This window comes from Haemaphysalis longicornis, unplaced genomic scaffold (assembly GCF_048455015.1).
Source record: "Haemaphysalis longicornis isolate Haplotype H1 unplaced genomic scaffold, Haemaphysalis longicornis Haplotype H1 scaffold_8, whole genome shotgun sequence".
Lineage (NCBI taxonomy): Eukaryota > Metazoa > Arthropoda > Arachnida > Ixodida > Ixodidae > Haemaphysalis > Haemaphysalis longicornis.
Genome location: NW_027526445.1, coordinates 70967053 through 70990966, shown reverse-complemented (window position 1 = coordinate 70990966; position 23914 = coordinate 70967053). Strand labels below are relative to the sequence as shown.

General features: G+C 45.2%; 1 protein-coding gene across 8 annotated transcripts in view; it reads left to right on the top strand.

Annotated features, from left to right (window-relative positions):
- Positions 1-23914, top strand: part of LOC144149517 (echinoderm microtubule-associated protein-like 2) — a 170782-nt gene that overhangs the window by 129432 nt on the left and 17436 nt on the right. For 5 of the 8 annotated variants that reach the window (XM_077681128.1, XM_077681122.1, XM_077681127.1 and 2 more), the window contains 11 exons: positions 180-329; positions 1123-1195; positions 4136-4180; positions 10911-10928; positions 14936-15037; positions 16668-16772; positions 17208-17342; positions 20546-20645; positions 21810-21967; positions 22650-22775; positions 22997-23128. In XM_077681128.1, coding sequence (XP_077537254.1) covers positions 180-329; positions 1123-1195; positions 4136-4180; positions 10911-10928; positions 14936-15037; positions 16668-16772; positions 17208-17342; positions 20546-20645; positions 21810-21967; positions 22650-22775; positions 22997-23128 — 1144 coding nt within the window. The remainder of the gene's footprint in view (positions 1-179; positions 330-1122; positions 1196-4135; positions 4181-10910; positions 10929-14935; positions 15038-16667; positions 16773-17207; positions 17343-20545; positions 20646-21809; positions 21968-22649; positions 22776-22996; positions 23129-23914) is intronic. The other 3 variants (XM_077681125.1, XM_077681124.1, XM_077681126.1) reach the window with 3 other exon arrangements.

The following is a 23914-nucleotide window of genomic DNA, read 5'->3' as shown; positions in this document are numbered from 1 at the left end:
CAAATGTCTCCTACCCTGTAGTTTGTATGCTTTGTTGCTCTCAAGCACAAAAACTTCCTCACACCCCAGAACAGTAAGCGGTGCACCTCTCATAGTGGGTTGGGCCTAGCCCAGTCGTAGAAGAGGTGAGGCCTGCATTCCTTTGCTTGTCTTCCTTGACGGTGACGTAACAACGCCAGCTATGGGTACCGGGGGCGGGACTGTCGGGCCAACCTGTTCCTGCTGCCGACGGGCGAGATGGTGTACTTCATTGCGGCCGTCGTGGTGCTCTACAACGTCGAGGAGCAGATCCAGAGGCACTACCTCGGACACACCGACGACATCAAGTGGTGAGGGGGACCAGGGGGCTCGCACCCTTCCTGGCTCACCAGGAAGGGTCTCTGAAATTATTGTACGCTCGTTGAGAAATATGGACACCTGAGGAACCAATGTGCCGATGGGAGTTTAGTGGTGTGCGGCATTACCCTCCAGAGTTTAGGGCAAACTGCGCGTTTCTGTACTGTCTGTGCTGTTTGAGCTGCATGCATTCATTAGCTCCTTAGCTGTTCAACGATCTCCCTATCCACTGTAGCGTCGTTTGACATCCACTGTAGCGTCGTTTGACAGCTCGAAAAGGGATGGAAATTAGGACACATAAAACCAGCATCGAGGAGAGGGGGGTGGCAGTTTTTTCTTCTGTCGCATTGTGCCTTGAGTTCTGGGCACGAGCTAGATAAGTGACATAAAAAGGCTTCTTATCTGTAAATGTCAGAAGGGGGGCCCTTGCACAGTTTGTATTACCCCGAGCTGCTTTTAATTGCAACTTTGCTACACCAGTCTTTTTGAAGCCAAAACTGGAACAAACTTACTTTTAAGAATCGATTATTCTGCATTCATCTCAGGCCCCAAAGGAAACACTTGTAACTTTCTAGTAAATGTCTTAACTTGGAAAGAAGTAAATGTTCAACATAGCACAGTGGTGAAAAAGGTCCATGTCCTCAGGTTTCAGTGTGGATAGAAGTGGTCATTTTGATAGCTCTACCAAGGTGTATCATTTTAATAATCCATGCTGCTGTCTGTAAGTGTCTCACTGCATAAACCATTTCCCCCTGTCCTCTCTCCCTCCCTCTCCCTCCCTTGCAGCCTTGCAGTCCATCCAAACAAACTCCTGATTGCAACGGGTCAGGTGGCAAGTATAGACAGGCGAGAAAGAAAGGTGCGTCCCTTTCGCTTCCCATCTTCCTTTTACTGCTAAGATGCACTGCTGGGCAGGTTGGTTGTTGGTTTGGGTGCGTTTATAGCAAAGGTAAATGCGGAGACGTAGACGGCATAGGTGCTCACAAGAGGAGACACGACAGGCAGTCTCGTCTCTTCTTGTGAATGCCTGCGTATATGCCCGTGCCTTTATTGCAATGTATTTTTTTATGCATTTAAACATTGCAGCCGTCTCTACGAAGTGTGATACGTTCGCAAAAGATATCCACAACTGTTTGCTTATCCCATCATCATGTCTTGCCGCCACTGTGAACACAGGCACATTCGGGTGGCTTTCTTTGCGCATCATTTTATTGTAGCGCAGCTAATATGCTGGCAGCTCAAAGCTGCTGTATTTTTCGCACGGCTTGGAGCTTTGATTATATGACTGAGCCCAGTTCTCAAACAAGGCTTTGTTGAGAATGCACTTGTGGACTTTGCGAAATCATTTTCTCCGGTCTCTAAAGGCGTATCCGATGTTTTGGGGGGTTGGTAATAAAAATGGACGCGATCTGTGGCCTCTGCGAGGTTGTTGCTACGGTCTGTGAAAGCATTTGTGCGGTCTTTTAGTGTGGTCACCTGACCCTGCAGTTGGGGGGTTGGTGTTGTGTAACCGACACGCACTGCATTTCAGGTCGATGGCAGGGCCTGAGTTCAGAACTAAATTTGACAAGCTTTTGATGCCTCTGATTGAATCCGCCGAGATTTGCCTGTATAATGAACAAATAGCAGACAATTCGCCAGCCCAACCTAAGGGATTTCACAAGTTTCAGCCGCAAATTGTATGACCTAGTAGTATGTCCGTTCAGCTCTTGTTCTTTCGTACCAGCTCGTAGCAAAACAGGACACAGGGCTGAGACCAACTGCCCATTGTTGCTGAACGATTATGTGTGCTTAACAAGGAGCGTATGCTCAATTTTGCACTCTCCTAACAGCCTTCATTACCGCCACCGCCGTACACGCAATTTCCAGGTGTAAGTTTCATTTCTCGCAATGCAGTTGCATGCACCTCGCTTCTATGCCAATGCCTTCGTCACGCACTTAACATTCCGCAGTCCTGCTCGATTTTGTTGGCACCGTACAAAGATATTCTTGGTTGCCCAAATGCACCATATTGGGTTTACTTATAATGGGTGTAACATTTTGAAACTGTTAGGACAGCGTTTGCATGTCCAAAGTGGTGAATAGATTTTTCTGAAGGGGAAGCATCTATAAGACTTTTCTTTACACACATTTTTAGCCTCGTAACAAATATTTCTGTTTCAAAAACCATTAAAAGGGCTACTGTATCCATACTGTGCACAGTGATGAGGATGTATTCATATGCTGAGTCAAATGCAGAGAAACTGTGTTAACGAAAATCACTGGAATAAACAGGTTGGCTTTTTAAATACTACAATAGCTGGAAAATTTATAATACGCGTGGTTTTTCAGTTAGTGGAACTTCTTATGATTGGAACTTGCCTTTAAGGGGCCCTGAAGACAAATTAACGAGGTGGGTTCTTTTAAAATTAGCATGGACCCGATAACAATGATGTCAACTTTTACACAAGCTTCCAATGACTAGTCTAGGTGTTAAGGGGGCATGTGGCAAGTAAAGCGACTTCTTATTTACAGACCAAGTCTAATCAGATTAGCAGTATTTATGCAACTAACCATCACAATAACAAAACTCAAATCGATTTCAGAACATCTTCTATACTTCTTGAGTTACAAGACTAATTACCTTGACACAGTCTCCCCAAGATTGATTAACTTAATAGTCAAGAACTGAAGAATTTTTTTTTATGTCAGTGTGAACGGGAAGGTCCATTCTGTGCCAAGAAGCTATTGGATTATTGCCTCATTTCCTTTAGGTATCCAGAAAAATAGAAATTTCATTTCCATTGTAACTTAAAACTTTTTCTGGTTTTGAAAGGAAGCTGAAATTTCTCATGTCATTTCTTTTACTAAAAGGAAATAAAGCAATAATCTAAGAGCGTCTCGGCCCAAAATCGACCTTCTTGTTCACACTGACGTGAAAATATTGTTCAGTTCATGCGTAATTAGTTAATTATGCTTAATGCATCAGCTTTCAGGCAATTAGTCTTGTAACTCAAAAAGTATAGAAAGTATGCTGACACCGATTTCAGCTTTGTTGTTACAATGGTTAGTTACATAAATACTCCTAATTTGATTAGGTTTGGTTTGTCAATAAGAAGTCTTTTTTCTTGCCACGTTCCCCCATAAGGAAAAACGGGTGAAGCAGCGGCTATTGGCAGCTGCTGACGAAAGCTGCCGCCAAGAAACAAGACTGTGCCATTGCAGTGAAGTCGGAAGTTCTTCTTGATGTTATCCCTAAATGCTAACATGGAGTTAACGTACGAATAACTCTAGTTTTAGTATTCATCTTATCAGGTCACTTTTGACATCTTGTAATGTGAAATTAAAAAATCTTTCAATATGTCTGATGTTTTGTTGGTTAAAAAAAAGTCTCAAGACTGGAGCGGAGTTGAGTGGCTTAAAAAATAGCATTGTTTTCAAATTTAAGTTGTATTTTGTCTTCAGGGCCCCTTTAGCTGGGACAATAGTAAAATTGGCACGTTGTTCAGGTGCCAATTTAATAATATTTTATTGCAAGGAAGAAAACTGGAAAATTAGAAAGCATAATCACACAGGCAAAAGCATAGTCCCGTCATTATTCATCACGCATACATCATTATAACAATGAATGTTAAAATTTGGTGACACTGAAATAAAAGACAAAAAAGAAGAAACAAGTTACCAGCCTAGCCGCCTCGTAAACACAACCGTTGTTGTGTGTGGTGTGATACAGCAAGCTGAATTTGTAATAACTTTGTGCACAAATGATAAGATGGCTGCATCGCTTGACGAAAGTTGTCCTGCGCTGTTGCGAGCACAGAATCACCGGCGTGCCGACGTAATGGCGGAGGAAGAGGGTTTTATGGTGAGTCACCAGGTTTGTTGTAGGGGCCGCAATCTCCTGTGCGCGTCTCTTAATTATTAAGCCATGCCTCGTTTCGTCCACCCTTGTCACGTTCTGTGCCGCTCAGCCGTGCACCCCTGTGGCTTCGTCATCACCGCTGCTGCCTTAGCGTCCCACCCGCACCTGTTGTATTCTTTTGCTCTGTGACAGTCGGTCGCATATCCGTATGCACTGCGCTTTTACCTCCACACTATCCGTAGTGTAGCCTTGGTGGGTGGCTGAGATTGCACGGCTTGCGCCTATTTGCAAGAAAGAGGAGGAGTCTTTCCTGCCTGGTCTTCTTCGCGGGGAGCAGAACTAAATTTGGAATATTTTGACTTTCTGCCATTAGTTCTATCCGCAGTTTCTTGGTTACAGGCTGAGCTGTGTTTGCTAATGCGAACACGTTATGCGTCTCATGAGGCTGAGAACCTGGCATTGAACACATTGGGTGGTTTGAAAAACCCACGTGCGGTGAGCTGTCATCTAACTAAAAAAAAATGCACTGATGTAGCAGGGATGGGAAGCGAACTTAGGGACCTGCCATGACAGGCAAGGGACTTAGCCTATACTGACGTAAGCGTAAGCGACTTAAGTCTACTTAAGTCTACTGACAGCAAGTGACTCAACCTCACCACATGAAACACGGCATTTCAGCTACTTCAAATGTAAACGAAAGAGCGCCAAGGGAAGAAATATAGCCCAACAGACTGCGCTTGGTATACCGTAGTTCAAAGGGAATACAATTTCTCTCGCTACCTGCATTTTCTTTATTTTTATGTTGAGACTGTCTGCAGCGTATCAAATTGGCCTGTGCAAGGAGCTCATATCTGTTCTAGTCTTCACCTTGGCGTTCACTCTGCCAAATTTGAATTAAATTTTTCCGCTTATTCTTGCCAAGGAAGGAACTGCCAAGTGTTTCCAAGACCTGAAGTGCCCGCTGATAAGCACTGCTCCTCTTTCCTAGGGACTATAGAACGCCGTTCTGTGGTGTTGCACTTTCTCAAGTGGAAAAAGCATCAGACAAGACCCTCGAGGGGGGTTGTCTGATGCCGGAGGAAGTGGTTCGCACTACCTAGGCACACCTGCTGGCAATGCTGTCGCAATCTGCTGGCTGACTGGCACACTTTTCCTTCCACAACAGCTCGCCTACAGCTCGTTGGTACTTTCCTGCTCTGCTTTTTTCCCTCCCAGCACTCACACATTTTGCACTTTATAAATACTGCTACTATGCCAAACAGAAGCAGAAATGTCGTAATGGTTTTTTTTTTTTTTTTTTTTCCGTTTTTGCGCGCGTGCGTTTCTTTCTGCCCAAAGGTCAAATGCAGTACACACAATGCTGAAAAGATTTTGTTTGGGCTTGTAGGACGTAGTCTTTCATGTGACACGTTTTACCATCTGATTGCATAGCACTTAGGGCTTGCAGCTGTGCTATGCAGGATAGGCGCAGGTTTTTCAAAGGAGACAGCTGGGCTTAACTTTCCCATGAAAGCAGATAACTAAGCTTTCTGTGAATCAGCGCTAATGAGAAGTTCGGGCCGTAGAAACTAATTCCGATCCATGAATTTCCAGTCTACCCAGCTGAAAACAACCATTGGAGGTGCAATTGTACCTCCTGGAAACAGCATTGGTCCAATTGGAACCATTTGCATTCTTGTTTGGTTCCAATTGGTCCAATGGTGTTTTCGACAGGCCCAGTTAAACCTCCAGTGGTTTTTTCCGGCTGCGTAGCGCAATCAGGAGTGAAACTGAGGGAACGTTGGCTGGAGAAAAATTTTATTCAGTAAAGCAACTAAACACCTTACTGGTAGAGCCAGGGCAAATTGTGTGTGAAATGCCAAACTTTTACTTTAGAGCAGGTGTACAGGGTAATTCACATCAGTCCAACGTTGCAGTTCATGTAATGAGCGAGTGTAAAAATTGAGAGCTCTGTGCAGCTCTTTTCTATCAATTCTATACAGGTGTAGAGCATTGCTGGAATTAAGTGTACAATGTTTGCAGTACCAAAATGCACATTAGAATAAAATTTATTCAACAATAACAACTTTGTAAGAAATTCAGCACCGTTCTGGGGACAGAACCAGTGGAGAATCTTTCTAGTGTGAGTTCTTTCTAACTGGACTTGACTCACATCTTTTTCTTTCTGCATACCCACTGCAGTTTATTAAGTTACTATGGCCCAGGTACACTATTCCATTTGTTGAGTGTGTGATTGTGCTAAATGACATTGTTTCATGTGTGCAGTTGCTCATTTCTCTGGCTTGATTCCCCTATGGTATTGTCTATGCAACATTTGGCTTCCCCACAACTTTCAGGGTGAAAGCTCAGGGTGCCCCATTCTGTAAAAAACCATCACTGTTGTTGTCGTTGTCGGGCTATTGATATATTAGAAAAGTTGGTCAAGGCTGTTAACTACAATATTGCCTAACGATAAAGTCACCAAACAAAAATGGCATAAAGTCTAAGCAGGTTCTGAGCATAAACGGTTAACAGGTGTACATAATAGAGAATAGAGAATCCAACTTACGACAAAAAAGAACACAAAAAATTATCATTTAAGGAACACCAAAGAAAGTACAATTATATGTACACATACCTTTTGTGCACATATTTTATATCAGTTTATGTGCTATGACTGGGTCACATTTACCTGTTATACAGTAGTAGGCATGGGTTTGGGTTTTTTGCTTTCATTTCTGTTTATATATTTTTTTCCCCGGCCCCAAAATAAATGAAGGTAAACAAAATGGCCGCCACCGTAAATGAAGAGTAAATAAAAAAAAGTGCGATCCGGCTGGATTTGAACCCCGGTCTCCGTAGTAGCAGTCTAATTCGCTCCCACTGTGCTATCTCTGCAAGTTTCCAGCGGTAAAACAAAAGTTGTTGTGGCTGTTATTGTTCCTTTCTTATCGGAACAACAGATGCTTTGAGCAGCTTGCTCCCACTCCATAAACTTCACAAATCTGTGAATCGGAGACGTAAAAATTGCTCAATAGTGCATGGTACATGACACCTGAATGGGATGGCATGCGAGTTGAACAGGTGCGCACCAGCTGCAAAGAACCCCGAGTCTAGAAAAAGTGTAATGTGTGCCAGCCTGCTTGGTGATGTAGTTCACACTGTAAGACAAACAAATTCAAGCAAAGAAAGGAATGCAAAGGTGAAAAAATGAAAGCAAAAAAGAGACACAAATACGATTTAGCAGCAAAGAAGTTGTTACTAAGTGTTGTCAGGCTGTTGCCTTCAAAGCACATAAGCAGACTGAAGTGGCCCAAGGAATTTTTTCCCTTGTGCATTTATATGAGATTTCGGTTATGGCATTTTTTTGGTGTTGCTATTTCTGGTTCGACTCACTTTTTGAACCTGTCATTAAGCACCTCAAACCATCTTCAACAATCCAAGCTGGCCTTAAAATTGTGGTTAGTGGAGCTTACGGGGCTGTCATCAGAAGGTGAAACCTACAAGCAGCAAATGTTTGTGAATCTACGCAAGATGCAGACCAACGTCTTGAGCTCTTACGTTGACTACACACTACGCAACACAAGGCTTTTACACGAGTAGAAGTAGTAGCAATGCGTGTTCATAGCAATGACCAGAAAACTGTTGTGTCAGCCGTGGAACAAGTTGCTTTTTATTTTTGGAATTGTTCCCTTCTTACGTACTGTAAAGCTTGTGGGTACATCGGACATTTGCGTTCTGTGCCTCTATACTGGATTTTACAGCCACTGAGAAATAGTAACTGCAGGTTAAAGCTTGGAGTTACAACTTTTGCTACTCTATGTGGCAATAAATTTTGAAACTTCGTCAGCAACCACAGTTGTTGCACATTAGTGGCAGAATTCACTCGTGCAGAGGTGCCTTCCTGCACACTGTTTGATGTACCATAAATTTTCTTGCCACTAGTGAGTAGCAGCATTCACTCATCACGTTAGCCGCGTGCACTGCAATTGCGAAGCCTCAACAGCAGGGCAAAATAATTGCGCTTGTGTGAAATGCAACGGGGCAGCTGAGCATCTCTGTTGAGGTAATGTAAATGAAATGCGAACACGCAAATATGAACAGAAAAACAGAAATAGTGGAATTTTTTTAAAATGCGAATCAAATTGTCACATCACTCCGTAAGAGCAGAAAAGCTTGTAAATGTGACTTCCCAGATATACCTTTACCACATCACTACGTGATCTCCACGAATCATATCCTTTGATTTTGCATGTTCTGGTTCATATTTTTGTGCTTGCATTTCGTTTGTCCATAAGTGTACAATGTTATAAGCGTGCTACATCAGTCTAGTGGGTTTGTACTTTTATTAGTGTTACTAATCACAACTATGCAGCACGCATTTAAGTTCTGTTCGCAGCTCTGAATGGGACTTGATTTATATACATACTTTATGTGAGCAGGTTTCTCAAAAACAAATTTATGAAAATGGAAATGTAAAAATGTGGCTTCTGCTACCCTAAAACCCTTATTGAAAGGGACACTGAAGTGATATGTAAACATTGCGGGATTACTTGCGCAAATTGTAGTCCGGAGTCCCCAGGCCATGTTTCGAACACCCTGGGCGCGTTTACGCGATTTTATTTAGTAGAAAAATTAATTCAAAAATGCTGTCCTCCTCTCTTTACGCTCGCCCATTTTCTGCGGCGTTTTCGTGTGACGTCAGGAGGGGATGAGCTGGCAATTGGCTGCGTTACTGCACGGCTCCCCGGCCTTCAGACAGAGTCAGTCGGCCCAGCGTTTCGTCCGCCGGCCGCCGACGGGTCGTCGCAATTCGTTCGCTCAGTTGAAACGAAGCCAGGACACGTTTGTGAATGGAAGAATCTGCCTTTCTTTACTTGGTTAGTTTGTACACTGTATCTAGCTCCAAGTCAAGGTCGCTTCACACAAGCGCGCATGCGACGCTTCGGTGACTGGTACGCCAGTAGGAAAATATAAGGCCTCTTGAAGGCGGGAGAAGAGTCAGCGAAGTCAATATAGGTACTAAGGAAATAAAATCAACTGATATTTTTACCGTACAGCGTAAAACTAGGGTGCGGGAAGCACTTTTTGGCGCTGGGCGAACAAGCACAGCGGTCAGCAGCACGACTACGCATCTGCGAACGCTTTTCCGTCTACGAAATGCAATTGCTAGACGTGAGCTATTGTGGAAACTCGGGGGACGCTTACTGCACGATCGCAATACAACATATAGTCACCTAAGCTACTTGAAATTGCAAAACTAAATAAAAGTGTAAACTGGTTATACAATATATACTCTATATTACCAGAGGCAGCAGAGCCCGCCCCTGTGGCCTAGCTGTCTGAGGTGCTAGGTATGCAAGTATTTTGCAAGTCATGAGTTCGAATCCCCGCGGGTACGTCCTTTCTTTTTTTTTTTTGTAAACTTTTTCGTTTTCTGCCGATGTTTACTACATTGAGTTCACCTTTTTTTCGGCCGCAACGTTCATGGCTCCACGAACTAGTTCACAGAACGCGCGCAGGCTGGCACTGGCGCGCTAGCGAGTTCTCGTTGGCGTGCTGTTGCCATAAGCACCGACTGCTTGCGGGCAGTGGGCACAGGCCAGAATTAACAGACCCTTGGCCTGGTGCGAACACGCTTTTTACGGTACAGGCATGAGTGAGGCAAGCTCCAAATATGGGGGAAAAGCGCATGACATTTGGGCGTCTGCGGGTACGCGGAGGGCGTCCATGCACTGCGTAGGCCTCGGCTAGTGAATGCTACGATTCCAAGCCGTCCTGGGAGGCTTATCTTTATGCATTTTTACAGCTGACAACATGGCAGAAGCGCGGTACGATGATTACTGAGTTATTGAGAATGCCCATCCAACAACGCCACCGGTTGTGTTTTACAGAACTGAAACCGAAACCGAAACTTGTTTGGTTGCTCACCTTGGGCATCGTCCAATTACGGTGCCCCCTCCTCTCACCGTCACAGCTTAGTTGGTGCGGCCGCCGCAAACCGCGCATGGTAGTTTTTCTTCTTTCGCGCTGTGTAAAATAATTACCGATTTGTCAACCGGATAAACGATGAAAAGTGTGCTAATTTGAGCCAGTCTACGCAGTGCAAGCAAAAACGGGAGCTTGACAAATTCACTTCAGTGTCTCTTGAAGGGACCCACAATTATTGAGTGCCTGCAAGAAGGCAGCAGTGTTTTGTTCAAAGCAATTAGTATATGCTGTGCAGATCAAATGCCTTCATGCAAGGAACTAACCCGCCATCTATTATTTAATCATAACAGATCTTTTATTTCATTGTATAATAATATTTTAGGGCTCTGGAACTGCTTTACAGACCTTTTTTTTTCTCAGAACTTGCATAGAGATTTGCCGAGAAGACGTTTCCACTGTAGATAAAATAAGCGCAGTTAGCGTGTGATTTCAGCAAAAAGGGTTGAAATTGCTATAATGCTTTTGATGACTTCTGCTTTTTGTTTTTGCGGCAGTAAGCTTTGTTGCACAAATGACCAGCAGAATGATTGCTGCAGAACCTCTGGCAGACAACTTAGAAATTGTTGTGCAGTTTAGACTCGCATTTCAATCTTGGAAAGGAAGCCGTGATGGGGTACACAGTATTTTCTAAAAAAAAAAAAGAATGTGCAAGTGATTGTGTAGGATTTATGAGATCCGTAGTCATCTTGAGTAAATCTCATGACTGACTAAAACGCTGTTTTGATTTCTCCCTCTCTCTTTCTCTAAACCTTTCCCTTTGTAGCCACGTGTCGTCAGTCGGGTAATCAACGTTTTTTCTTTGATTAATGCACACTTGCCCTTACCCCTGCATCACCAGCGCATTTTAAAAATGTTTTAAGCTGCATTAGCTTGCCTGCACCTTAGAGGGAGAGCATTGACGAATGCATGGGGGCGGAGCATGAGTGGATTAACGGTACCGTTCTCTTACCCACATTTTTCAATGTCGACATTCCCCTGTGCACTGGAGAGATGACTGTTGGAGTGTATGAATGCTGCATGAAAGGTCTACAGTGCTTTTCAACTTTGATCCAAGCCGGATATTAGTTGAACAGCGTGGAGATTGAGTTCTGTTATCGGGCCTTCTTATTCTTGGCTTGCAGGGAGAAAGCTGGAGGATAGTTAGTTTCAGGTTGTGCGTGACTGGTCAATCTCATGACTTTCTTCAACAGGGCTTCGATTTGGTCATGTTAGTTGCTGTCTATTCTGCCACGGAGAGGGCTTTGAAGTGTAATCATTTGATATAGGAAGAACTGAAGGTGTTCCTTTGTTACCTCTAAGTAAATTTTCAATTTTTGAGTAGTCTTTCCTAGACTACTTCAACACAGAAATTTTGGTCTGCCTGTCCATCTGTCTGTCCCTTGATCCAGCTATCCAGCTAAAGTTGAAGCAGTTGCGAACACGACATTTATATAGCCCAAGATATTTCCAGACCTTGAGATGTGGTGGCTGTGTTCATACTTCTGAACATTGTGGAGCCAAAACAAAATGTTACGCATATCTCAGGCACAACATGAATACATAAGTGATACTTGCAGTGTTTCTGTGTGGTAAAAAATACCTGGATGGTTCATTTTAAAGACGCTAGTGTTTCTTGGGCTGTGATGGCAAATGAAATTTAGCCACTCTAGGGATGCAAAACGTGGAGCCATGGAAGAAAAAAAAACCCTCCGTGGCAGACACGGTACCGCCACCTGGTAGTGGCCCTGGGAAGCAAAGTTGTGTGTTTCCCAGGGCCGGTGACAGATGGCGCCACTATGTCACTTCGGTGGTACGTTCGGCAGTACACTGGAAAGAATGACGCCTGATCATGTGGTTTTCCGCCTTTCAGCGACCATGGCAGTGGTCATTAAGTGCCAGCTGTAGACGCGAAGACTTGCCCAGAAAGCGCAAAGATACAATGACTTATATGGCTGGAACAGCAGAATACTATCGTCTTTCTACAACATTTGCTGTAAAACAAGCAGATATGTGGCCAATTTTTAAAAAAAATAAAATATACTGGGTCCAGGAGAGTAAAGTGAGTTCTGAACAACCTTGCCATCTCGTATAGCTTAGTTGAAGTTCTTAATTTTATTGATTATGGACATCAAAATTTCTTTCAACTGTGTAATGAAGCTTGTGCAGGGGTTTCTTGGTGGAACCCTTTGAAATCTTTAAGAGGGCAGCAATTAAAGGTGCACAAATGGAACTTGCAAAGGCTGCTCCAAGGGGAGTCTTTGCACTCCACAGTCTCTGCTTGGGCCCCAGAAAATTTTTGTGGCCCACAAACTGTGCGCACCAAAACATGCTGTGAAAATTACCGTACACACCTGCTGATGCTGGTGATCAAATTAGCAGAACTGAGTATATGTAGCTTTCTTACACTCACACGTGCAATATAGAGAGATATGAAAAGAAGTGCGGACGGAGGGCTTATTACCCCAGCAGTTGACGCAAAAAGTAGAGCCCTCAGTAATCATCGTACCTTCGTACAGACTTCCACAGATTTCTGTTTCACTTTGCCTCACAGGTCCAACCCCTTCCCTTTGCAAGTATTGCGCCTCCTTGAGTATCGTGTGCATGCCTTTTAAGTGCGACGTACAGTGTCTCTTTGGACTTGCATAGATGTGTGGCCGTTTGTGTGCCTGTATGTGTGTGTACGTGTGTGTGTGCTCTAGTGATGCGCTTATTTTGTACCGTGGCTTTTGGGCCGTGCTTTTTTCCCTCCCGTAAATTGACCTTTGTGTGCCTCAGTGCTGGCTCCTATCATTCGTGCTGCATCGCATCTCAGTGTCTGAATTTCAGACCATTGCTAATCGTTAGTGCCCTGACTGAAAGGGGCCTCGATAATGAAATTCGTGATGTCACAAATATCAAGTGGCAAAACAAGATTGGTGGACTTTGTCCAGGCAGTTTTCGTTTCTCGCTAAAATAGCGCATGGACGTGTAAACAGAGGAAATAGATCCATCTGGCGACCGTCGTGGAACACATTCTTTTAGTTTTACGCAGTAACTCTTATACGTCAACCAAACAGGCTGCCTTGCTACTGCACGCGACAAGATTCGTTTCATTGTCAATTTTGATCGAATATTTGCCGTTGTCGCATAGGCTGTCAAGATTTCTGCTTTTAGCCGTGAAAACTGTTATACCCTGCTTAAAGGAGCCATGAAGAGAAAATACAACTTTGTTTATTTTAAAGAACTAGGATTCAGTATCTCACCCAGCTTCATTACAGCCCCAAAAGATGTTTTTTTAACAAAAAAAAGCAAGAAGTATTTAAAAACGTTCAAATTTTGCGCCACAGTGATGTGTTATGAGCAAGAGTGACGTCATACGGGCCAACAATAAAACATAATTTCCAGTGCGTTAACTGCACGTTAACATTCAGGTGATGCGGTCAAATGGAACTAGAGGCCCCATTACAGACGTTCAGTCATGTGTCGTCGTGACAGGTCAGTTAGGCGGCCACCAATCGCACAAACAAGGTTCTTTGACATCACAGAAAAGGTGCGAAAAATTTGCTAGGGGGTCGCGACTGCTTCACACGTTTTCTTTCATATCTCCGTTATTTGTTCGAAGATTGCGATGATATTGGTATCATTGTTATCGGGACTAAGCAGTCTTTCTAATAAACCCAACTTGTATTTTGTCTTCATGGCTCCTTTAAGGCCTGCACTGAACTTCAGTGAATGGAATTAAATCGGGTGTGCAAATGGAAGCGATTGGAATTTTCAGTCCGGTAACATTTGAACGCTGTTTCGTCCATTTTGCCACTTTGGAATGTGCAGCATAAATGATTGCCAGTACCCTAGTCCGGGCCTTGTTGTGCTGTACGTGCTGTAGTGGCCTGTGTGTGTGTGTGAATGGGCATGGCCCCGCTTGTAGAGTAGCAGCCCCCTTGAGAGTGTTGTTGTGTGTGTACATTTGGCGAGCATTGTGCACTTTCTCTGCCTCTCACCGTAGTGGCTTTCTGCTTATTACCTGTAGGTAGAAAACGGGAATTTTGTTTTACGGAGTGCTCGAGCCCTGAAAGTGGATGTCCTTTCATGATTTTGTTAATTTGCACCCTAAGTGAAAAAAAAAAACATCTTTTGGAAAAAAAGAAGATACAGTGACCTTTTAGCCTAAATTGTTGTGCCTTCTCTAAGGTACCATTAATCAGAGCCTCGATTTCAGGAATTTATAACGTTCCTTGCGGAAATTGTTTGAGGCGTAACTTTGTTGCGTGCGAGCATCAAGAAATTTTCCTCGTAAATTTTTCTGTTGTGTAGTAGGCAAAGCCGCACGAAAATTGGAGTAAGAAGGATTCGAATAACAAAACAAAGACGAATGGAAGGAAGTTAGAAGACAGCTTCACCGTCTTGTTTTTTCATATGCTATCAATGTGCTGCCTGTTGTGCTGGTGTACTTAGACCTGCACAACAAAATCCAGCCACCGGCCGTGGCCTTCACAGTTGTAGGTGCAGGTCAGCACCCTGGCGTCACAGAAGCGCCCTCATTGTTCAAGTTTTGCATAAACACCAAGTTCAGGCTAAAAGCTTTGCGCTTAAACTTGGCACCGAACTTGAATTCTTCCTTTGCAAAGAAATTTTTTGCCTGGATCGCTGAGTTTACAAAACTTTTCCTCCCACCGTTCATTAGTGTTGACACCCATTGAGGCTGTAGGCAGCAGGTTGAACTATTTATTTTTGCGGGCTCGAGCACTTCTGACAAGCACTGGCCTGTTGCGAAAGTGTCCCCCCAGGCTTTCCACTAATAGCAGTGCGTTGGTGCATGTGGCTTTCCAGCCCCACGTCAGGATATGGGATTCCGTCAGCCTCAACACATTGCACATCATCGGTGTCGGGGACTTCGAACGGGCCGTCAGCTGCATTGCCTTCTCCAAGATGGTGAGTGCTCCCTCATTGTCTAGCTAAAGGATAGAGCTTAAACAGTGTGTGTTTTTTCCGCTAGGCTGTAGCATTAGTAATGCCACCTCATGTCTTTGGAACACTTGGTATTAAGCCAGGGAAGAAGGGGAGATGTTTGAGAGTGATCTTGTAAGCATTGCACAGGATTTTGGGACTCCGTTTAGAAGCTTCTTTGAGGGAAGACCCACTAAAGGAGGTTGGCTGGGATATTGGCTCAAACACTTCTGGGCATTGAGTGTAAAGTTGTGCGAACATCAAATTTGGGACTGCGAATCAAGTACGAATTATAAAAAGTGACTGCGAACAGAATGGTTTCAGATGCGAATATCTTTGCCTTTGTGCAAAGAAAGCTTGAAAAAACATAGCTACAAAAGAAATTATAACTTTGTTTTTCAGGACTTGATAGATCTGGGTGTTCATGTATTGTTGATAAAAAAAAAATGGCAGGGAAACTTAAAAATAAAACTCGAGACAAGATGACGAAGCAGTGGGGCGAGAATTTGGCCGAAAAGCAGAAATCCTTGAAGGAATGCATGTTCCTCAACGTTTTGTGAGCACAGGAGGTATATTCGCCTGGTCCCTCCAGTCGCTGAAAATAGGCTAAGCATATTAGTGGCTGGCATGACCCTTAGTTTAAGCCAGCAAGTAATGAATTTTAATTCCTCAGTCATGCTACTATGCTGACAGGAAAATTCTTTTTGGCTTGTGAATTGTATAGACAAGTAGTGTTCCACCCCAGCTAACATGTGCCAGTGTTGGCATTTTGCACTCATTTGTGCTAGACTCGCACGTGTCGAGCTTTTTGCACAGCTTCAATGTCGCGTGAACAAGCCAACCTGAAGGGGCAAGCTGGGTGGTGGAGCAGGCAAGTTTGCAGGTTGTGTGGCATATCAAAGAGATGAGCTGGTTGGTGAACACCCATGAGGGAAACTTAAGCACTAAATGACACAGGGTGAAGAAAGGGAAATGACAACAACTTTCACTGCTCTATTACTCCTAAATTTTGAATATTCAAAAACTTCAGATGCTCCGAATGGTGAAACTTCATTGTGATTTGAATAGAATACACTCTTTGTGAAGTACTCGAAGTTTTGAATATTCGCGCGCTTGTAATAAAGTACCTTTAGTGGTGACCCAACCGATCCGTAATCTTTCTTTTGTGTGTGTGTTGAGGGGGGGAGGGGGGGGGGGGGGGGGAGTGGTATTAGCACACACAGGAAAATAACTTGCCAGCACTAGGTATTGAGCCCAGATTGCATGAATTCCAAAGCACAAGTCGTAACCCGGTTTCTGGGTGACAGTGCTATTGAGGGCAAAGTTGGAGGTTTCGTGCACACGTTCTGCATCACTTTGAAGCCCGGGAGGGGAGAGATTCATGTTTTGCATAACTTGCCTTGGGAGGGAATCTGAAGTGACAACAACTGTGGTGGTAACCGGTGCAAAAAAAAGTGACAGAACTGTAATAATTTAAGCTACATTATGTGCATCCTTCCATTATTGCTATAGATGATGCCATTGCTAATCGTAATCACTTGTGTGTTACTTGATGACTGGCCCTGACTCTCCCCATATATATGTCTCCCTCCCCCCTCCCCGTATCACCTTTCAGGACGGTGGCTCCATCCTGTGTGCGGTGGACGACTCGAGCGAGCACACCATCTCCCTGTGGGACTGGCAGCGAGGGGAGCGAGGGGTCAAGATCACCGAGACCAAGGTGCCTGCCTCTCTCTCTGCTGCTCCTGTCTTGGCAGTTTGTTTGTGTTACACTCAAAAGCTCAGCTGTACTACCCACATGACAAGCATTTAAGTGTTTGCTTTCCATTTTTTTTAACATTTTTCATGCATCTGTGTGGCTGTAATTTGATTTCTTTTGTGGCTGTGAAAAAAGCCCCTTCCCCCCCCCTCCCCCCCCCCCCTTTTTTTTTTTTGTTGCTGCATGCTACTCGTCATGGTGGGGAGACAATTTTTGACACAATGAGAGGTGTCCCCCAGCCCTCATAGCTACTCCTTGTCCAACTGCTCAGTGGTTAATAACAGCCCCAGACTGTTCGTGAACTACAGGATGCTACTGCCTCTGTGTGTGCGTAGATTGAGAGTGCAGTACAGGAGCGAGCTAGCTGACCCTCTCCCGTTGGCCTTGGTGTCGCAGAGTGCGTCGGAGGCGGTGCTTGCGGTGGAGTTCCACCCGATGGACCGGCACACCCTGGTGACCCTGGGCAAGGGACACATCCACTTCTGGGACATGGAGGGCGGCACCCTGGCCAAGAGGCTCGGCCTCTTCGAGGTGGGTGGTCCCCAGGGGCAGGTGGTACTAGTACTTGGTGATGTGCATTACAAATCATTTGAGGAACATTCTTGTCCTCTGTACTGCTGATATTAGGTAAAAGTATTTTAAAATAGCATCTCAGCCCGTGGTCACGTATGCTGTCTCAATCGCAACTGCTGTGGGCTTTTAAAAAAGCCCCACCGCTGAGATTGTAAGCTGATTAGTCGTATGACTGACTGATTGTCAGCTCACAAGGATTTAAGCACTTGTTCGCAGCAGTGCGAAACCAGGTAAAGCTGGAAGAGGTAGCTTGTGCCTGGCTGGTCTGTCCCCTACTTCACTCGTGCGCAAACCAAGGCTACCATGACCTTGATGTCATAAAATGTTGTGAGAGGTAGATTGTAGGTTTGAGCGCACCTGGAAAGCAATGGTGGGGTCAGCGCCCACGTGAATTCATTAAAGAAAAGAAAAAAACAGAGCAAATAAAATGAGTATGGTGTAGCTTTTGCAACAAACTTGCCAACGTCTGTGCACATGTATGTGATGTTTAAAATATGCACTTGCAAGGTAGTGTCTCCCTAGCAGGTAGCTGTGGCCGGTGGGGCTTCTCTCCCTGCATGTGTGTGTCAGCGGCCTGTCTTCCCTGTGGTGGCTTGCCCCCTCTGTCGTCCTCCTTGCATGGTGCCCTCCTCCCATCGTCTTGCACCCTTCTCCACCTCCCTCTGTCCTGCACCACCACCCTGACCTACTGCATCCCCCTGGTTGGCGTCTTCTGTCACACCACAGAAGGACAGCTCTGGCAGTGGTGACTCTGCTGCTGCTGCTACCTGCACCAGCAGGTATCTGGTGGTGAGTGCACAGAGCCAGTCGGTAGTGGGAAAGGTCGTTACAGTCACTAATTGAGTGATACTGTAGAGTAGCGCCACTACTCCGGATGGATTTGGTGGGCTGAGTGTGTCCTGCGAATGCTGATACGTGGTGCCGCTGTGATGCTATGACATTCTCATTCGAGCAGTGGCGACAAGTTTCATGCGTCATCAGACAGTAGTTGCTATTTCAAAACACGTACCACTCGCCAGCAAATTGGGAGATCTCATAGTATGCTATCGGCTCAAAATGGCCCTGAGGCTTGCTGGGTTAGAAGACAGCAGTGCCAGCACTAGCAGAAAATGTACAGGGAGTCATAAGTGGCCCCAAATGTAGTTGCCTTTGTGTTCAGATTATTTATTAGGTCTTGTGGCCATCATAGGTGAGTGTGAGTGTGTATGTGAGTGATCGGAATGATGATGATGATGGCAGCAGTCAAGGTATGTATTGATGCAGTTACTCAGCAAGATTATAGTTGTTGTACAGCATTTAAAGCACTTGCCAGAAATGTTCCAGAAAAGTGTGTACAAGTTTCTGCAGCCTTTTTAGGGGTGAAGCCGCTTAGGTGCTGGGGCTATTGGCATCTCCTGTCATCGTCGTCATAATCATCATTTCATGTGGTCATGGTACTAAAGCACCAGAACACTTGTGTAAACCTTGCACTAGAGGGTTTCGTGCTTCAAAGACATTTACAGCAAAGCTGTATACCTCTACCCCACAACGGTTTCATCTCCGTTGGCAAAAATACCACGTTGCCAAGAATACACTGATACACTGCATACTCCACCCCTACCCAGGGTTCACGTTAGTAAAAATGGCAGTAAAAATGGCCTGGGAGTTGTTCTTTTTTTTAAATTTTCTCTTTTTACTTCCTGAAAGGGGTTTGCAGCTAATGTGCAGCACACAGTTCAGCATTTTCTTGCTTTGATTTACCGCAGGGTCAAATAGGGGTGTGTGAATGTTCAAAGCTTTCAAGCATTGAAGCAGATAACGCAATTATCGTATCTGGCTTTGAATTGATTAACACTATTAGAACATTTAGAGTAAGTTATTGGAGTATTTCGCAGTTCAAAATGCACCCGCCTCCTCTGCTAATGGAGACAGGCTTTTCTGCAATACACCGGTGACGTGTAGCCAAGCGGCGAGAGGAGGAAGGTACCTTTGGGAAGTGCCACTTATCCCCTTGGCATTGGGTGTACTACACCCTGGGGCTTCTCTTTTTGTGTCCTGGTAATGTAATGGCACTCAAGCTGCCTGGTGAACAATCTTTAGATAAGGAAGCCAAGCTTCGTACTAGCACAGTCCTGAAGACCCGGCTTTCTGATGGTATGATGCGCAACGTTGATCTTTTCTTTGAAGCTGTTGACGCTGGTTTCTTTTTCTATATGAAATATAGGAAAGATTCTGACTGTGTGTCTAGCTTTAGTTTTTTTCTTTAAAACTGTTGATGCTGGTTTTCTTTTTTCCCCTATATTAGCCATAAGGAAATGATAAGCGTGTCTAGCTTTGTGCTGCTAGACACCTAGATAAAACTTTCTCGAGAAGAAGGCGTTGGCACAGCAGCATTGATGAAAGTGCACGGTTTGCGCAGCACGGAGCCTTCAGTTTGTTATCGGTCAATTGGACAAGCTTTGGTCTCAACCTTTTTTACACATTTATATGCTCTTTTTGGAACCCACATTTAAGATTATTGTGTGTGCGCGCAGGGACATTCACTGCGAAAATGCTTTCTAAAAATAAGATTTGTGCGTTGTTAATAGTACTGGTAGAGGCGTACCCACGAGCAGGTGCAAAGTGGCAGACGATGAGGGTTTGAAATTAGCACGTTTTCTCATGGCTTGCGTTCCGCTACGCACTAGAACTCGCATAAAGGCATCAATGGCTGTCTTTTTTTTTTAACGAGCAACGTGTTAAGCTCATCTTGTCAGAATTTGTACCCTCAATATGCTAGTACTGTGTGGTTGAGGTCACCACAAGAGATGAAGTTGCCCCCATATAAACTGTATTACCTCATCACAAATAAAGCTAAAAGCAGCAGTGCAGCTTCTGTGTGTGCGTGTTATGAACAAGCCTCTTATTTTCCCATGGGCTATAGTCACTGAAGCATGCTTGAGAAATTGTATATTTCAGTTTTCTTATTGGAAACCGGTCCCCTTGATTTGGAAATATTTCAGCAAAATCATTTCTTGCCTGGAAACCGCAAGTCACTACATGCACACCCCTAATGTCAAAGAATCACATGAACTGGGTGTTGCTAGGAGGCACCCTCCGTTGTGCTTGAGTAATTGAGCAGTTACAGTGAGCTTGGAATCCCATCTCTCTAATATCTTCCTCTTCCCCCATCTCCTTTGCAGAAGAGCAACAAGCCCAAGTACGTGCTCTGCATGACCTTCACTGAGCACGGGGAGCTGCTCACAGGGGACTCCAACGGCAACATCATGGTCTGGCAGAGAGGCAAGTCGCGCTCCTCATTGTTTGCCTCCCAGCAGGATCTCTTGTTTTCCTTCCCTAAAGGCACTGTAAATACAAAACAAGACTGCGTTTTATCCGAAGAAGATAGCCAATGGCAGTAACTCACTAAACTTCATTCTGGCCTCGAGGGATGTTGTCGTCACAAAACAAAAGGGAAAATGGAGGAAAAAAATTATGCACCCGTTCGTCTTCTAACGATGACTATATTTGAACGTGAAGCTTTCTCGTGACGGATTCTGTGGTTGTCGTCTTAGTCTGGACTGAGTTTCGACCGTGTTGAAAAGGGGATAGATGCCGGCTTCATGACGCGAGGTACCCAGGTTCGATTCCGGCAACGGGAACCATTTTTTTCTTTCACTTCACCCACAATTATTCATCATCATCATTGTCAGAGAAACTTGGCTTTCCTGCAGGGCATATTGGCATTACAGATGCCATCAGTGAGGGCACTAAAGCTTGGCTTTAAAGAGATGTTGCGCTACACGATGTCAGCAGTGATGTCATAGATGGAATACCTATGCATTGGCATTGCTGCGGTACAATGAAACGAAATGAAACCAAATCAAATTAAATCAAAACCTGGAGCAGTTGCAGCACTGTCTGCATTTTTTCCCCCTCAAAGTGGGCTGCAATGCAGGGCACGTCACATTGAAGAAAAGGGTTAACCAGACTGTAGCAATCGTAAACATTCCAACTGTAGACAGTGAACTGCGAAGGAACTGCAGTCAGCTCCAGTGTTTGTTTCTGAAACCTTCCCGCATTTATTTCATCTTCTATCCCGTGACAGTAAAACATGCATGTAATGATGGGCCTAATATGGCTGAATTGGTTGCGAGTAAACGTGCTCCTACCCTGTCAGTTTTTGTTGTCACTACTAGCCTCCGACTCCAGCTCTGGGAGATATCTGCCCCGTGTTTAACTCAGTTTAAGTGCCTTTGGTTGTTTTGAGGGCGAGCATATCCTTCTTTTTGTGTTGTTGTAAGTGTTCACGTGAGACTCGGGTGCGCAGCACTGTGGGCTACCCAAGGTCTACTGCTGAAGCTCCCGCTGTCCTTTCAGTGCCCCAGTGCATTTCAACTGCCATCGGTGAATTAGGTGGTTCCGCGACCTTTGTTTCTGACACCCCCCCCTTCTGGTTGACTGCAGGCTCGAACAAGGTGTGCCGCACGGTGGTGGGCGCCCACGATGGGCCCCTGTTCTCCATCTGCGCCATGAAGGACGGCACCATTGTGACGGGGGGAGCCAAGGACCGCAAGGTGGTCCAGTGGGATGCCAACCTCTCCCGCACGGGACAGGAGGCACGGGTGAGGAGCACTTCCTGGTGCTGTGTGTTAACAAGGGCGTGTTTACCGTACCGTGTGTGAGGACTCGCTTCGGGTTTGGGAGTGCCCTAGCTACACACGGTCTTGGTAACAGGGCTTTTCTGGATGACCTACCATTCCATCCATTTGGGGCACTGAAGGTTGTGGTGGATGAACATAGCCCAGCCAGCGTCTCATTGACACGTGGATGCTTTGTCAGCCTCCTGGTTAGTTTCAGTTCTTGTTGCCCTCTAACACTGATGGCATCAACAAAAATGTTAAACAAAGGACCACCTTGTTAGGCCCAGATTTCAAACTATATGGGTGCAGAAGCAAGAGCTACATGTCAGTACAGTTTTCACCAGTGCACAGGGATGGCATGGACGGGGGTACTAGTTCTTTTTTTAGGACATCACTGCTTTGAGAGTGTACCGTGTTGCAGTAGCCCTAATGAGAGGGCATACACGTGCCAAGGGCAGTGACGTGTAATTTGTCAGTGTGTGTGTAATCTAATTAGGCAGTAGGTGTTTGCAAATTGGCATGCCTACTAATTAAAAGATGCTCTTTCGCGCTTGTCCTGTTGTCCACCAGTATGTCCTTGAGCCAAATTCAAGTGTCTCTATTGTCAGTATCCTCTCCATTTCTGAGAGACACAAATTTTGATTAACGTGCGTGTTCCTCCCAGCTCCCCGACATGGCAGGGGGCATCCGGACGCTGGCCCAGGGCAAGGGCAGCCTGCTGCTCATTGGCACCACCCGCAACTCCATCCTGCAGGGAACCTTCAGCCTCAACTTCTCCACCGTCGTCCAGGTAGGGGGGGTGGGGGAAGGGGGAGTGTCTTCTGCATGCCCTGAGGGGGGGATGACGTGTGCGTGTGTATCGTGGAGACCCCCCTACTGTGTTTGCCTGTTTGCAGTTGATGTCTGTGGAGAGTGTGTGTGTAGTAAGCTTGCAAGGATGCACTGGACGTAACTGTGTGAGAACGGTCTACAAGGTTACCCCTTTTCCTGCTGACCTCTCCCAACAACCAGGGCCACACGGAGGAGATCTGGGCGCTGGCGGTGCACCCGACGCAGAACCAGTTTGTGACGGGTGGCTACGACTGCCAGGTGCACCTCTGGGACACCCTCTCCCACTCGGTCGTCTGGAGCAGGGACCTGGGGGTAAGTGGGAGGCAGGGTCTCTCTCCCTATCTCTTCTTTCGTTCTTTTCCCAGCATTGTACGCTGCATGTCGGGTAGCTAAGCGTTGCCACATGCGACCATCAAGTGGGCTGCTGTGATGGGATGGTACGAAGCACAGTAACACCACTATGTCAGGCAGGCTGAAGATAGAAATACAAGAATTGGGCCAACGTTCCCTGTGAAGGAGTCGTTTTTAAGGCATGAAATGTGTGTGGAACAGTGCAAAAATGGCAAAGTAGTTTCCTAGAACCACAATTCTGTGCATGAGATTGCATTACAAACTCCTGAAGACACGTGACACAAATCGGCAGTAAAGGTGCTCTGTTGAGGCTCAAAGAACAGTGCAAACCCAATGAAATTCGAAATAGTGCTAACAAATGGGGTAACAAAGGACAGCACATGGCACTTGCTAGCAACTGGTTGTTTATTCACAGGGTGGGGATTACTACTATATTGAAGGAAGGAAAGGACGGCATCTGAAAAGGAAGCGTGACATGCAAAATACCCAGTAGAACGATAAAGGAGCCGCACATATGGCAATGAAGTGATTGCATGAGCGTAGCATTAGTAAGTTTACTGAGTAGGGAACTTATTCCCTTAGCCAAAAGAAAAGCTGGAGTGGCATGGCTTGTCTGTCATTGGTTGCTTGGCTTGCTCAGCCTTGCTTTGTGGTGAGCAAACAGTCTACCAACATTAGCCCGCTCTCTTCTAAATTGCAGCCCACTTATGAAAGAAGCTGGAAATTTTCATCGTCATAATCAACCGT